At 29.3% G+C, this 17,577-nt stretch overlaps 1 protein-coding gene across 3 annotated transcripts in view; it reads left to right on the top strand.

The window, feature by feature from the left end:
* LOC120773617 (optomotor-blind protein) overlaps positions 1-16,323 on the top strand; it is a 228,946-nt gene extending 212,623 nt beyond the window's left edge. For 2 of the 3 annotated variants that reach the window (XM_040102618.1, XM_040102616.1), the window contains exons 6-7: positions 14,826-15,082; positions 15,279-16,323. In XM_040102618.1, the coding sequence (XP_039958552.1) occupies positions 14,826-15,082; positions 15,279-16,195 (1,174 nt within the window). In that variant the 3' untranslated portion in view covers positions 16,196-16,323. The remainder of the gene's footprint in view (positions 1-14,825; positions 15,083-15,278) is intronic. The other variant, XM_040102619.1, reaches the window with a different exon arrangement.
* The last annotated feature ends 1,254 nt before the right edge of the window (positions 16,324-17,577 follow it).

Below are 17,577 nucleotides of genomic sequence, written 5' to 3'. Positions count from 1 at the left end.
GTTTATATGGCAGCTATATGCTATAGTAAACCGATCTGAATAATTTCTTGAGGATTTGTACCATTACCTAGAATAATAATCCATGCGAAATTTCGTGTAGATATCTCGTCAAATAAAAAAGTTTTCCATACAAGAACTGGATTCCGATCGTTCAGTTTGTATGGCAGCTATATGCTATAGTGGCCCGATAAAGGCGATTCCAACAAACAGGCAGCTCCTTGGGAAGGAAACGACATGTGCAAAATTTCAGATCGATATCTCATAAATCGATATAGTGTATCTTAAGTTTTTCACTATATCGATCCTCAGAGTATAAAAATATATAAAAATAATAAAAAAAATATAAAAATATACTAAAATATTAACAGTATATAACAAATAAAATACTATTTACATTATATTTGCTTTGAAATGCTTCCGCCATGATCCGTCATTCACCTAAGCACCAATTGCCGTTGCCCTGCTTACCGAGAGTGACATTTAGACACCTAACGCACGGCACTCATTTGCTCGCTGGCGCGAAATGACAACACAAATCCGCTTGTAAAACGCGGCTCAGACGCGCCTAACAGCACACTTACACATACACACAAATAGAATCACATACAGACAAATATATGTGGCACATTGCACGAATAACGTGCATGTTGCACGTGTTGCATGTTACTAATATGTTTTGCAAAGCTAACAAACAAAAAAAAAGTACATAAAGAAAATAACTGCAAACACATGAACGCAACAAAATCAAGCGCGTCGGTTGTGCACTAGTATTGCCGGCTTATAGGCGTTGTTGTTATTTGTGGCAACATAGTCTTATAAGTGCATATAACCACAGCATGGCATTGACCGTTGTTTTGCGCAGTTGACGCCACTCTTTTCACTATTATTATTCAGTTTTTAGCTACTGCTGACCACTCGGCGTAAATTTCATAAATTTTCACAACACCATAGCATACTTTTAGGATTATAAGCTCATATATTATGAAATAGCCGCTGGCGTTTATTTAAATGTGGCTGATGCTGCTGCTGCTGTGCGAGACAGCTGCAAATATTACTGGCAACAATAACAAGAACAACAACAACAAATTGTCTACACCAAAACAATTACTGGCATGCATTAAAATTACAAAAAAAAGTTATTTTTGAATGAATTTTCGTGGGTCGAAAATTGAAATTTGCCAACCACAAATAGACCATAAATTTATTTGTGGCACATAGCGGCATATACGTGCTAGATAATTGAAAAATGGCCATAAAATATGCAAAGCATTTCCGTGGCGAATTTTTATTCGCACCCACGCCTTTAGGTATGCTAAGCTAATAAGTGAAAATGCTGTAGGGTTACCGCAGAGCGTTGAGTGAGGTAAATTACAATTTTATAAAAACAAAATATTAAATTAAATAAAAAAAATTTCGAAATTTCGAAAAAATTAGAAAAATTAAAAAAAATTGTAAACAAAATAATTAAATAAAAAATATTATTAACCAATAATTAGATGAAAAAATATGTTAAGTGAGGTAAATTGAGAAAGAATAATTTCCTTTAAATTAAAAGAAGTTGAACTAAATAAAAAAATACTTTAATTTGTGGAAAAAATTATAATAATTAAAAAAAATTAAGCAGGTTAATGAAATAAAAAAATTAAATATTAAACATATTAATTTAATAAAATAAATAAATTAAACAAATTAAAAATAATTAAAATAATAATAAAAATTAAATTTAAAAAATAAAATTTAAAAAATTAAATTTATGACAATTTAATTTCAAATTTTTAAAATACAAATTCAAACAATTTTTTTTTTTAATTTAAAAAATTAAAAACAAATTTAATTACTAAAGAAGTTTTAAACCTCATTTGCTAATAACAAAAACTTCTAATAATTTAGGAAAACTTAAATTTAATAATTAAAAAATTAAGTAAAGCTTAATTAAATCCATTTACAATTAAGTAAATTTATAGTTTTTACAATTTTTTAAATATACCATTAATAATAATTTGTATAAAAACATATTTTTTTATTTGGAAATAATTAAAAAAAAATTTGATGCGTAATTGGAAATAAAAATAATTTGTATGATTAAACTAAATTAAAAAAAAGTATTTTATTTAAAATTAACTTTCAAAATAAAAAAAAATAAAAAAACCAAATAATAATTAAATAAAAATTTAAAATCAAAAATTAAAATGTATTGAAATTAACAAAAAAAACAATTTTTTAAATATACCATTAATAATAATTTGTATAAAAAAATACTTTTTTATTTGGAAATAATTAAGAAAATTTTATACGTAATTGGAAATAAAAATAAGTTATATAATTAAGCTGAATGAAAAAAATATTTTAATTAAAATTAACTTTCAAAATAAAAATAAAAACCAAATAATAATTAAATAAAAATTAAAATTAAAAAGTATTAAAATTAAGAAAATTTAAATTCAAGTGAATTAAAATTTCAAATTTAAAATTAAAAAGTATTAAAAATAATAACATTTTCTCATTTTTTCACCTTCTAATACTGAAAACTTCTAATAATACACAAAAAATAAATTTTAAAAATTAAATAAAATTCAAAAAATTAAAAATAACTTAATTATAATTGTAATTGTGTAACAGTTTTTAAAAATACATATATTTAATTATATAAAAAATATGTTTGTATTTGGAAAAAAATTAAAAAATTAAATAAAATTTTAAATAATTAAGCGGAAAAATAAATAAATTGAATAATTAAATAATTAAACTAAATTAAAAAAAAATCTAAATTAAAAAAAATTTTTTAAATTTTTTAAATACGAAAAACATGTATTTAAATTAACTATAATGGAATAAAAAAAAAACAAAAAATTAATCAAACAAAAGTTTTCAACATAATTCCCTAGTATTAAATTTTTTTTAACAATTTAGAAAAAATTCTAAAAATTAAAAAAAAAATAATTAAATTAAATTTCAAGCTTCTAACATTCAAGATTATTTTGGAATCTTCTGTTGAAGCCGCGTTGTTTGCAGATAAATATTGGTTATGACACGCAAACGAGAATTATTTCTAAAAAAAACTGTACAACAAATTGACAAAGCACAATTTGGCACGTGCCACAACTGAACCCCTCCCAAAAAATTGCAGCACTACTGCACTGTGCGTGGCAAGAATAAACTAATCACACGAAAATTACGGACCGTACTCCATAAACAACTATATTCCTTACAAAAAATACAAATTTTTCTAAAAATACACGCTTAAACGCCTAAAAGCATGCTAAGAAAAACAAGTTTTCCCCATTTTCCCTCCCCCTTCCCTAAACACCCGCAATTTAACGAACATGTGTGACGTTTACTCTCAGATTATCGCACAAATTTTCACCAACGTGCCACATTTAAATCGCGTAAAAGCCTGCAACAAGGCGCAAAGTTGCCAGCGTCAAAGCGGCAAGGCTAGAAAATTGCGCCAAATAAAATTACCAGCCCTTTGATGTGTACGAATGGCAATTTTGTGCGGCCGCGAGCAGCGGGCTGTAGGTGTTTGCTCGCCACTAAATTAGAAACAAAGTGCGGCACGAAAAATAAAATCTGCCGCCGCCGCCGCATTGAGTCAAGTGTGGCCAGCAACGCCTGTTTTTTTAAGATGCAGCGCGGCCTTAAGGGAGCAAAAACCGACGTGGCTAATAGAAAATTGGCTTATTATGGCGCGTTTTTTCTTTTTCGGCTGCCTCGCTTGGTTGCTGTGCAATTTTCGGCTTTGAGCTGAGACTCTGACGCGCACACACATGCAATTTGTGGCACACAAGCCTTGGGATAATTGAAAATTTAGCTGCATATGTGTTTGTGTGGGTGTGTTGTGTGAAAATTGCGCTAACGTGTTGTGAATTAATTTATCGGCGTTTGATTGTGGGTTTTTTGCGGTTGATTTGGTGGAAGTTAGAAAATTTAGTTTTTTTTTTGTAAGGCACATTTTTTTGTGAAACAATATTTTTTGTTTTTGTTGCAGAATTTCAACAACAACAATATGGGAAGTCAGAGTTTAAAAAAAAATTTAAAGAAAAATTAAAAATTTTTTTTAAAAAATTAAGAGCAAATATAAATTAAAAAAATTTAATAACAAAAATTTTGCTAAATATATAAAAAAATATTTATTAAATTTAAAATTAAAAAATACTTAATTAATAATTTTAAAAGAATTAATATATTAAAAATAAAAAAAATAAAAAAAAAAAAAAAAAGTTAATAAAAAAAAAAAATTAACTAAAAACTAATGAATTAAATTAAGAAAAATTAATAAATAGAATTTAAAAAAATGTTGTAATGCTAAATATATAAAAAAATTAATTACTAAAAAAAAAAAATTAATAAACTTTAAAAATATTAATTCATAGAATAAAAAATAATAATTAATAAAGATCGGAAGAGCACATAATTTATTAAAAAAATTAAACAATAAGTTAATTCAAAAATGAAATTAAAAATTAATTAATATAACTAAAAAATTAACTGTTAAATATAATTTAATACAATTAAAAAAAAAAATTAAAAATAGTTAATTATAAAAATAAACAAAGGATTAATTAAAAATTAAAAAACAAATACACAAATTTATGTATTAAAAAGTATTAGGTGAAATAACTACAACAACAAACGTGTTTTTAATATACATACGTTCATATTTTGAAGATAAATAATATAATTTTTTGTAATGCTAAATATGCAAAATTAATTATTAAAATTACAAAAAAATAATTAATGAAATCTAAAAAAACTAAATAATGAAAAAAAAACAAAAATAATTAATTGAAAAAATTTTAACAAAAAATTAATTTAAAAAAATTAAATAAAAATTACAGAAAAATAATAATAAAAAAAAAAAAAAAAATAATAAATGAAAAAAAAAAAATAGTGAAATAATAAAAAAAAAACAAAAATAATTAATTGAAAAAATTTTAACAAAAAATTAATTTAAAAAAAATTAAATAAAAAGTTAATCAATAATTTAAATTTTATTAATAAGAAAATTAAGTAACTAATATAATTAACAAAAATTAATTGTTGAAAAAAAAATTTAATAAAATTTAAAAAAATTAAAAATAAAGTAAAAGCTAATTAAAAATTAAAAAAAAAACAAAAAAAGTATATAAAAAATTATTAAGAGACAACAACAACAAACAGCTTTTATTATATATTTTTGCAGATAAATAGATATCACAACAGACGGGTCTAACACTATACGATTTACTCGAACCCTAAAATTACAGAAAAATAGAATAGATCATAAAATATAAATCTATACCAACAATTCGACTAACTTTCCGCCAGCAGGAAGCTCTAATATTAGTGCAGTAGTTCATGTAGAGGTTAATTTTGCTTTAGGATAATATTTGTGGACTAAAATTAGAGAAGAGTTTATAAAAAAGAAAGGAAATTCCGACGCATAAGATACACGGCCTCCTTTAGACCCCCTTTTTTTATAGATTTCTGCTTCTAGTCCTACTAGCTTTCGAACTAAATTTCTCGACTAGAGTTTGTATATGTTCTATAGCAGCTGCAACCTTTCACCCACCTCCTCCTCCCCAGAAAGTAAATAAACATCACTATTTTCTGTGCTCCACCACTAACTCCCTTACGTCACTGCCCTATGAGCTGCCAAACTAATTTAATATTAAATCAATTTAAAGCCCATCAGTCACTTAGAAGCCAACACACCAGCCCCGACATCACACCCCCACACCAAGCTCTACCAAAACCGTCCGAGACACCAGCCGACGGACGTTGCGCGGCACATCCTGTACGTGCGACCCATATTAACCTTAACATGTCTGTTAGCCGTGTGGCATGTAACATTTTTTATTTATTTGTTATTCGGCCATGTGATTACCACACATTATCCAGTAGCTGGGCTGTATAATTTACGAATTATCTAATACGAAAACAAAGGAGAAAAAAAAATCGAAAAAAATGCAACTTCTTTCTAAGGCGCGAAGCCCGCAAATTTCTCCTTCTTACCCTTCTTATGACTAAGACATGTGTCTTCATTGTGGCTTTGAATGCGCGCAAATTGCTTTGTGTGGGTGGCATATTTACACTTTTTATTATGTGTGGCAAGCATCAACCTGGGTTGTTGTTGTTGTTTGTAGATATTTTTGGGTTGCTGGGAGGGCTGTTAGCGCTTGGTGGGTGTCTTAAGCGCTTTAAGCTGGTAGTTTTTGGCAAAGGCATGCAATATAACGGCACTGCGAGCGCACAGCAATACCCACAATTTGCAATTTTCATTTAAATTGTGCGAAATTGTTTTACAGTAAGCCGATTATAGCCTGCCGCTTGGCTTGTGATTAGTGATTATTGCTGTTTTTATTGCTGCCAAGACATTTTTTGTACCCAAAGTTAGATACATGATGCATTTTTGTGTGCATATGAGAAATTTTAGAAAACTATATCAAGACACAGTTAACCCGCCAGCGACACCTGGGTCAAAATGACTTGACAAAGCTGCCCAAAAAAGCACTCCAACTATAGAGGTGAAGGGTAAAAATAAAACACAATGAGAATTCGTAAAACAATAAAAAAAATTTAAAAACAAAAGAATTCGTAAAACAATAAAAAAAATTTAAAGACAAAAAAATATTACAAAAAAAATTACACTAAATTAAAAAATTAAATTAATTAGAAAAAAAAATTTAAAAGAAATAAAAATTAAAAAAAAATAAATAAATTTCAGAAAAATATAAATATTAAAACAAAATTAAATACATTAAAAAAATTTTAATAAAAAAAAATTAAATCAATTAAAATAAAATTAAACAAATTAAAAAATAAATAAATAAATTACAAAAAAACTAAAATTAAAACTAATTTAAAAAATTACAAACAAAATTAAATAAATTAAAATGAAATTAAAGATATTAAAAAAAATAAATAAATTACAAAAAAAACTAAAATTAAAAGAAATCAAAATTAATTTAAAAAAAAAAAAAAAAATATAATTAAAAAAAATAAATTATTTTTAAAAAAATAAAAAATCAAATAAATAAAAGAAAAGTAAGAAGAAAAAAAATTAAGGCTAATAGAAATTTTATTTTTTTCGGTTACATACATACATACATATGTAGTACATACAATGATTTTTGAATAATAATTAAACAAAAAAACAATAATGAAAATTGACAGGAACGTTTATTTTTAAAGACAATTAACAAAATTTTTCAGAAAAAAATTATTCAAAAATATTATTAAAAAAAATTATTTTAAAAAAATATATTAAAAATCGTTATAAAAAATTATTTTTAAATCAAAATATGATATATAAAAAATTTAATTAAAAAAACTATTTTTAAAAATTTTTAATCAAAAATGATACATAAAAAAATTTAAAAAATAAAAAAAATATAAAAAAATATAAATAAATGTAAAAAAAAACAAAAATAAAATTAAAAAATATATGTAAATGCGTATCATAATATATAAAATAACAAAAGTTAATTAAAATGAATAATTTAAAAATAAATATACATATATAAAAAATACATTATAATTATGCGTAAAAATATATTAAAAAAATTAATAAAACTATAAAGTAATTTTAATTCTGAATAAAACAAAACTTAGAAAGTTTTAAAGAAAAATTATTATAAAAAAATTTTAAATATTAAAACAAAATTAAATTAAGTTAAAATTCATAAAAATAAAATAAAAAAGTAAAAAAAAGTATTATTTACAAGAAAAAATAAAAAATACATATAAATTATGTGTAAAAAGAAATTTAGAAAAAGTTTAAAAATTTTTATTGAATAAAACAAAAAAAAACATACTTAGAAACAAAAATTAAAATAAAAAAATATACGAATTTTAAAAAAAAATTTAAATTTAGTTAGAATTGGAAAAACACCAAAATAAGAAAAGTAAATATAAAAACAATTATACAACATAATATATAGAAATTATATAAAAAGTATATGCTTACATATATAAAAAATTAAAAAAATATATGTATATACAAATTTATTTAAAAAAATGTATTTTAATTAAACAAAAAATTATATAAAAATTAAAAAAATATTTATCTGAATATTTTTCTCTGGTTTAAAAATATTAAATAAATTAAAAGTTTTAATAAAACAAAAAAACAATTTGCAAAAAAAATTATTCCAAAAATAATTTCCGAAAATTTTTTTAAAGCATATGTTTTTTTTTATTTTTTGAAATATATTTTTGTAAATAAAACAAATCAACAACAAAAAAGTATGGTTTAGAAAAAAATAATTTAAAAATCATTTTTGTTATTTTATTAAATTTTATAATTTTTGATAAAACAAAAAATTTTTTCCATAACATTTTTTTTCATATAAAAATAATAATTTTGTACATACATACATACATATGTATAATATCAAAAGCTACAGAAAAAAATGATTAAAAAACATTCAAAGTCTCTTTCCTCTAACTGCTACAAAAAAAATTTATTTTCTGCACCACAAACGAAATGCAAATATTTAAACACATGCTCCCTTCTAAGAAAATTCACACACTACCCCAGCGGACCACCATGTGTGCTGTTGGCAACACATTTAAATGATCATTTCCGTGCCTTTGTTTGCGCTGCACACCCCTTTGCCTATAATAGACCAACACTACTTTCGCAACATTTCATTTCCAATGCTTTTTGCAATTTATTCACATTTTTTTTTTGTAAAATTTGTTTTTGGAGTTTGCGAAAAACGCTTTGCCGCGCAGCATGCGAACCTCATTTGCGCCCAAACGCTGTTTTTTTTCTTTGTCGAAAGCATACATTGTTTATGCAGCCAATTTGCTACCGTACTCCTTTGCCACACACACTCCCCCCTCCACCGTATTCCTTTTGTTGCCCTTAATCACGTCGCTTCTCAGCGCTTACTCGCCACGACTTGGCTGTAAATAGCCGCGGGCGTTGGCTGAAATGCATTTTTATCGCTCGGTGGCTTTTCTTTTGTGCGCACAATCAGCTGCGCTGTCGCAGCGCCACACTGTTTACTCCTTTTGCGCGCTTTCTTTGTGCGTCTTTATAGTTTGCCTTTCGCTCTGTGCGTTTTCCTGCTGATGCTGCATTTGTCGCCTGACAGTTGCGATTTCACAAACACACAGACACAATTATACACGCACACACATACAAAGGCTCTCACTCTCCACACTCACAAAGGGTTGGTGGCTGCGGTGGCGCAACTGTAAGTGGCATTTTGCAACTTTCTCTACGCGGCAAGCGGAAATTTTAAATGCCACCAATTAGCGTTTCCTTAATTGCGTTGCAGGCGCCTTTCAGCCTCACTTTTTGTGGCTTTCCAACAGATTTTTCAAGCCTTTAATTCATTTCATTATTTTTGTGAAATTTTTTCTGATATAAAATAATTCATTTTATTGCTTGAAGCTGCTGCTGTTGAGGCAAGGTAGCATGCCTAGTTGGCGTTAAGACATACTCAGCATCATAACATTGTCTTCATTGAGTGCTCCGTCGAGCTTTCAGTGTATATTTTCAAGTTTTAGTTTAATGACTACTCAATACAAAAATTCCAGTTTTCAGTGGAATAAAAAAGTAGCAATAATCGCTTCAAAATATATTCAAAACTTGATATAAAACTAAATATTAATAAAAAAAAATGAAATAAAATTAAAAATAATAAAAAAACATTAAATAAAATTAAAGTAAGCCAAAATAAAAAAAATAAGCAATCGCTTAAAACATTTCAAAACAATAACTAATAGATAAATTAGTCATAAATTAAAAATTAAAAAAACTTTTTACTAATACAAAAAAATTTAAAGTTAAAATAATTGATCCAAGCATTCTAAAACAATTATTATTAAAAAAATTAAAATAAAAATGAGAAAAAATTTCAGCAAAAAATTCAAAAAAAATTAAATGAAAGGAATTTAATTAAAAAATATAAAGTTAAAAATTAAAACAAAAATTAATCAAAATATATAAACTTGAATTAATCGCATAATCGCAGATAAAATGAAGATACAATAAATTAGAAAATATAAATTTAAAATTTTCCTTCCAAAAAAAAAAAAATTAAAGTAAAAAAAAAAAAATAAAGTAATTAAATTAAAAAATATATGTAAAAATAAATAAAAATAAGTCAAAAAATAAAAATAAATAAAATAGCAAATATGATTTTGAAATCTTCTAAATAAAATGTTGAAAAAAATTGTTTCCCTTAAAATTAAAAAAAAAATTAAAAATAAAAAACAAATCAAGAAAATAGAAATTTGTAAATTTTCCTCAAAATGTTGAAAAAAGTTTCTCAATTAAAATAAAAAACTTAAAATCACAAAAATTAAGAAAACATGTAAATTTAAAATTATAAATTAAAAATTGAAATTTTATCGCAAAATAATAAAAAAAAATTTCAATGAAAATAAAAAATTAAAATATTAAAAAAAATCAAGAGAAACATAAATTTGAAATTTTCGCTCAAAATATTGAGAAAAAGTTTTTCAATTAAAATAAAAATTTAAAATATTAAAAAATCAAGAAAAAATAAATTTGAATTTTTTTTTCCTAAAAATAAAAAAAATTGGAAATTAAAATAATAAATATAAACAAAACAATTAAATTAAAATATATAAAGTTAAAAATAAAAAAATATAAATTTGAAATTTTATCGCAAAATATTAAAACAAAAATTTCAATGAAAATAAAAAATTGAAATATTAAAAAAAATCAAGAAAAACATAAATTTGAAATTTTCGCTCAAAATATTGAGAAAAAGTCAATTAAAATAAAAATTAAAATATTAAAAAAATATGAAAAATATAAATTTGAAAAATTTTCCTAAAAATAAAAAAAAAATTAAAATAAAATTAAAAAATATTAAAAATATATAAATTAAAAATGTATGTATATGTTGAAAAAATATAAATAAAAAAATTAAAATTTAACATATAAAATTGAAAATTTTGAAAAAAATTTTCAATTAAAATAAAAAATGTAAAAATAAAAAATTTAAGAAAGACATAAATTTTAAAATTTCCCTCAAAATGTTAAAAAAAAATTTTTCAATGAAAATAAAAAAAATAAAATATTAAAAAAATCAAGAAAACATAAATTTGAAATTTTCCCTCAAAATGTTGAAAAAAAGTTTTTCAATTAAAATAAAAAATTCAAAAATAAAAAAATTACGAAAAAAATAAATTAAAAATTGTACTAAGTGTAATTAGGGAGCATAAATTTGAATAAAACGAAAATTCAAAAAATAAATTTAAAACAATCGCAACAAAAATTTAAAACCAATACTGGTTTTATAGTATTTTAAAATAATATAATTTGTAAAAGGCACACATCAAAAAGACAAACTAAGCATTTCAGCTTTCAACCACTAAATCCCACAATTATTTTGATTAATTTAAGGGGGAAAACAATTAATCCCCCAAAATGAAAAACTGAAATTATTTCTAATCGCCTCCTTCAAAGCGCTTTCTCACCTGCCCAGCGCTGACTTCCGTTACTCTCCATTCACAACTTTTTAAGCACTTCATTTACGCCGTTTCCTGGCATCATTGCCATACCCTAATCGGCATACCGACCGCCAGCAGCCGACTACAACCGCAAGCCGCAACAATTAACGCAGGCATTTTTCGTGCAATTATTTGTCACCCGTCGTTTGGGCGATAGAAATCGCAAATATTTTCATAACTAATGTGTGGCTATGTTTGTGTATATGCATGTGTGTGTGTGTGTGAGAAAAGCATGACTCTAAAAGCGCGCTGCCAGGCGCTTGAAAGGGTTACTGGGTAGCAATGGCAACACTGCGAGTAATTTACACTGAAGTGCAGCAATAACAACAGTACAGTAATAGATGTAACAGCATCAACAACAACATAATCATTAATATTATTTTTATTGTTGTTTTGATTGTAACTGCGTTTTGCAGCCACCCTAAACTGCTTTGACGCCGAATTTCCTGCACGCTAATGAATTTGTATGAATTTCGATATTGTTTATGGTATGTCATAGACCTTTATATGTTTAATACCCTAAACAAGGTTTATTAAGTTTGCCATGAAGTTAGTAAGACCCAGCAGAAAATGTCAGAGACGCTATAAAATATACATATAAGTCAATTTAGCTATATTTCATCTGTCTGTCGGTCTATCTGTATATATGCGACAAGTTCCTCATTTTTTGAGACATAGATCTAAAATTTTGCACACGTTGTTTTTTTTCTAAGAAGCTACTCATTTGTCGAAATCGCCGATCTCTGACCACTATAGCATATAGCTGCCATACAAACTGAACGATCGGAATCAAGTCTTTATATGAGAAACTCTATTATTTAAAGAGATATATTTATAAAACTTGACATTAAATATTTTCCTAGATAATGCTACAATCTATCAAAAAATTGTTTAGATCGGATCAATATAGCATATAGCTGCCATACAAAGTTAGTGACCGAAATCAAGTTTTGGTATGGAAAAATTTTTTATTCGAAGAGATAGCTGCACGAAAATTTGCACGGATTATTTTCAAAAGCAACACTACAATGTCTCAAGAAATTGTTCATATCGGATTACTATAGCATATAGCTGTCATACAAAGTGAGCAAGCAAAATCAAGTTTTTGTAAAGAAAACTTTTTTGTTCGAAGAGATATCTTCACGAAATTTTGCATGGATTATTTTTAAAGACAGCACTACAATACCCCAAGAAATTGTTCAGATCGGATCACTATAGCATATAGCTGCCATACAAAGTGAGCAACCGCAATCAAATTTTTGTATAGAAAACTTTTTTATTCGAAGAGATATCTTTATGAAATTTTGCATGGACTGTTTTTAAAGACAGCACTACAATATTTCAAGAAATTGTTCAGATCGAATCACTATAGGATATAGCTGTCATACAAAGTGAGCAACCGCAATCAAGTTTTTGTATGGTAACTATTTTATTCGTGTAGTGTATTATGGCTTCGGTGCAGTCGTAGTTAACTTTTTTCATGTTTTATCTAAGCATGTACATAGTATATACGTATCCATATACATACATATATCCGCGTGCTGCTTCAGAATTGCCCTTATTGCAAGCATTTGTAACGTTTATCCTAGATTACTAATGTCCTTAATGCTTAATGTTTTCATTTATGGCAACATGCATACACGCACATAAACATATAAAAGCATACACATACATATGTATATACAAGCTTATTTTTCTCATCACAGCTCTACTCTCGCCACTGTTCGGCGTTATCGAGTCAAAGGCAAGCCGTCCCTGAAGTGCTATTCATAAAGCAAAAATAAACGAAAAATAAATCAGTGCCTTCTACAAAGCCGCTACACGCATATTTGTCAAACAATCGAACCCTTTTCGCAGCGCAGCTAGAAAAATTTGCCATAACTAAGTAGCGGGCAATCAAAAATATACACTACAAACGAATATGCGCAACCCTTTCACACAAAAATCGCACACACAACATAAATAACGGTATCTATATAAACACGCACATACATACATGCGCACATAGCTGCATTGGTGTCGCCACTGTACCAGCAATCTCCTGCCGCATCCACTTTATTTGCTCTACAATGGCAATAATGCCATACACTTTGCACTCATTGTGCGCATACTTTTGTGACACACTGGTGTCAGTGACTTATAAGCTGTCAGCTGTTGTGGCGGGGGAGCTTAAGTGTTTTCGAACAGCGTCTGATTGTGTTTAGCGGATTATTTTTGATTTGTTGTAATGACAGCTAATTACTGCAGCAAAGTACTCTTTGGAAGATTATAGGGCGTCGATTGTTTTGGGTGGTGCAGGTGTCTTTGAAGTGGAAGTGCAGGAAAATTCTCAAAATTGAGGAAGTCTAGCTTTCTAATAAGCCAAAATGAGTTATTAAAAAGCTGTACCAGCAGTATTTTATCAGCGCTCTCTCTCTATTCCTTTATAGTCGATGTCGCTCTTTCTGAGTCAATCCATTCATCTATCTTTTTAAGTTTCTCTCTCTCTCTCTAGCTATCTTTCTGTGTGCCTCTCTCTTATATTTCGGGTGTGTGTTCTCTCTCTCTCTCTCCTTCTATATATACATATGTATTTCCATATGTCTCCCTCTCTATCGATCTAAGTTTCGGAGTCCCTCGAAATCTATCTCCTTATATTTTTAAGTCTTTCTCTTGCTATTCTTCAATATCTATCTCTCCATCTGTATTACTGAAACTCTTTCTCTCTATCTTTTTGTATTTCTATATGTGTATTTTTACCTATACCTCCCGATCTCTCTCTCTCATTACCTTGTATTTCTTAAACTCATTATATCTTTCTGCATACAATAATTTATTTGCCTCTCCCTGCCTCTTTCTACTTCTCTGTGTGTCTCCCATTCACAACATCTACCTCTCTGCGTGTTAGTATGCCTCCAACTATCTAGTACCAGTTTTCGTCTCTCCCTTTAATCGACTGTCTCTCCATGCATCTCTTTTTCTATTTATAGTTCTAACTTTTTCTCTCTCTAAATTTCTGTGTCTCTTTTCTATACAAATATATTTATATGCCTCTCTCGTCTTCCACATAAGCCGCCGTGTCTCTCGCTATCTCAATATCAAACATTCTGGGTCTCTCTTTCTCAGTTTTCCGAGAGATATCACTTGGGGGTTTGTATCTCAGAAATTAGTCAAAAGATGTGATATTTGACGCTTCAGTGGTAGATTATTTCTTTTAATCAACAAATTAAACACTGATGAAAGAAGACTCCTCATAAGATCTCTCAGAATCTGAACCTCTCTTTTTGAACACCATATTTATACATAAATCTAGCTAAGTTAACTTGTACTTGGATATTCTAATTAGTTTTTTGCCATTCTACCAACTGTTGTTACAGGCAAGCCCTCATGTCCAATCGCGGGTCCGATTCGGACAAACTGAATCCGACACATGTCAGCAGCTCACGTGCGCCACTGCATTTGGGACATACCGGTCGGCCACCGCATCACTTGCATCCGCATGCGGCGCTACACGACAATCAGGCGGACGACGAGGACAAGCTGTTGGATGTGGTCGGACCGCCGCAGAGCCCACTATTGCCTTTGAGTCATTCGTTGCAACAGATGCATGCGCATCAGCAATCCGGTAGGTCTAAATAAAAGTATATTACACAAATATATGCTTGAAGTAAGATCAGAAGAGAGCTTAGCTCACTTCGGATCGCGCATCCACATTTTTACGCTAGTATTACGCACGCTTCAACTCACACATTTATTTTCTCATTACCGCCATTTTTTGTTTATTTAATTTAATCTATTCCATTTTTCTAACCAATTTAAAGCCCTTGCAGCCTGGTTCAACCATTTGGCCGGTGCCGGCGATCATGCGAACGAAGAAGCTCTACGTCGTCGCCTACAATCCGACGATGTCGAACGTGATGGCAGCGATTCGAGCTGTTCGGAGAGTGTGGGCGGCAGCACGGGTGGCGCATTCCGACCCACCTCCTCGGGAAGTCCGAAAGAAGGCGCTGCTGGTGGTTTAAATGCAGCTGGCGCATATCCCTCACCGAACATTTCGGTGGGCCCACCGATACACCCGTCGCCGCATCTGTTGCCTTACCTCTATCCACATGGCCTCTATCCGCCACCGCATCTGGGGCTGCTACACAATCAGGCAGCTGCGGCCGCCGCCATGAATCCGGCCAGTCTCAATCCGGGCTTGCTGTTCAATGCGCAATTGGCGCTCGCCGCACAACATCCCGCCTTATTCGGACACTACTCAGGACATACGCCCGTCTCACCGCTGCAGGGACTCAAGGGACATCGCTTCTCGCCATACAGCTTGCCTGGCAGTTTGGGTTCTGCCTTTGATGCTGTTACGCCTGGTTCGAATGCGAATCGCGGCGGCCCGTCAGGCGCTGGAGATGCCTCCACACTGGGACCCGGTAGTAGCGGTCCCGGTAGCAGTATAGAAAATGGACCGCGCAGTTTGAGCTCCAGTCCACGTCCACGTGCCTCATCCAACTCGCCGCCGACGCGTCCGATTTCTATGTCGCCAACGACGCCACCATCACTGCTGAAGCGGCAGAATTCACCCTCAGAGCTGAAGAGTATCGAGAAAATGGTCAACGGACTGGAAGTGCAACACAATGGTAGTGGCAGCAGCGCTGGTGTGGGCATGGGTATTGGTATTGGTGCGCTGGTTAGCGGCGCTTTAGAGGAGCTGCAACGCAAGACACCAACACAGGTGGATCAGTGACATTTGTTTGATCGAGACGATAACGACCGTTCGTCCGTCATCGATCTCGACGATGTGTGACCGCAAGAGCAGGTTTTCCTGTTGCTTTAGTGGGCTTACAAAGGAGCCTACGCGCATATGAATGCGGTAGCAATGCAGCTAACAAAATGGCAGTCAAAAAACTGCACTGCGACAAAAATATGTCAATTGCTTGTTAGGCTACTAGGCTAAGGTTAGAGTGTAGTGTCACAGTCTAAGCCTCTACCGCCAATGCACATTTACTTGTCTCTCGTGTGTATATAATAATAAGTACGTATGTAAATTTAGCTTAAGTAGTATAACAAATAAGCCTAAAAGCGTTTATCTACTTGTTTAAAACTATGTTCCACATACATATGATCCATACACAAATGTTTACTAAAAAGAGTATTTTCGTGCAGAAATGCGGCAGTTAAATAGAAGCAATGTGACGGCAAGCTTAACAATGTATGCTTGTTTCGTAAAAGGTGGCGTATAACGGTTTGTTTCGAATTTTCATCACATACCAATGTTGTACTGCATGTGTTACGTGCGATTTAGTTGTTACACTGAACGTTACAAGAATATCTATTGAATTCTGTGCACATATTAAATTTTTTGCTTACGTTCCACATATCATCCACACAAATCTAACATATTTTTGCACGCAAAGACTTTATTTTTTAATACTTCTTTAAAACTTCGTTGAAAGCAACACAAAAAGTTATGTTCCACATATAATCCACATACGTTCCACACTGTATTTGTTGTTCTACATTTGCTTTAAGCATTTTTTAGCTGTTTCAAGTTAATATGTTTTTGTTTAACTGGCGCGTCTGCCTACACCAGCAACTATCTCTGAAAAGTATCACACAATGTAGTTAATATATACATAGGTTTAGCATTATATAACTAAAAAAATTACGATTTTTAAATCTCTTCTTTAAATTAATTAACTCCCAACAAAAGACACTTTCAATGTAAAAATATAATTTTCCAACAAACACAAACATACTACTAAAACAGCGCTTACTTAAAACTTGCATAAAAAAAATCGTGTTTAATTTGAAAAACCAATGTTATAAACATTTCTCTTAATTAAAACCGCACGTGCACAGTGAAAAATTTAAAAACACTCTCTCCAGCCGCAAATAAGTGACTTGCCCCCAAAAAACCCCAAAAACCATAACCTTTAGGAGAACGTGCGTTCAACATTACACACAGCTCAGAGTATTATAAAACAAAACAACAAATGAATTTTTCCTGCAAAATAATTTAAAAAAAAAATTAAAAATAAAACAACAGACGTAAACTCGTAATTTAGTTTAAATTTTAAATGGTAATAATTGCTTTTGTAACAGTTCAAATGTTCCTCACTTACATAA

Source organism: Bactrocera tryoni, chromosome 4 (assembly GCF_016617805.1).
Source record: "Bactrocera tryoni isolate S06 chromosome 4, CSIRO_BtryS06_freeze2, whole genome shotgun sequence".
Classification (NCBI taxonomy): domain Eukaryota; kingdom Metazoa; phylum Arthropoda; class Insecta; order Diptera; family Tephritidae; genus Bactrocera; species Bactrocera tryoni.
The sequence above is the reverse complement of the archived record's forward strand: the minus strand, read 5'-3'. Positions and strand labels throughout refer to the sequence as shown.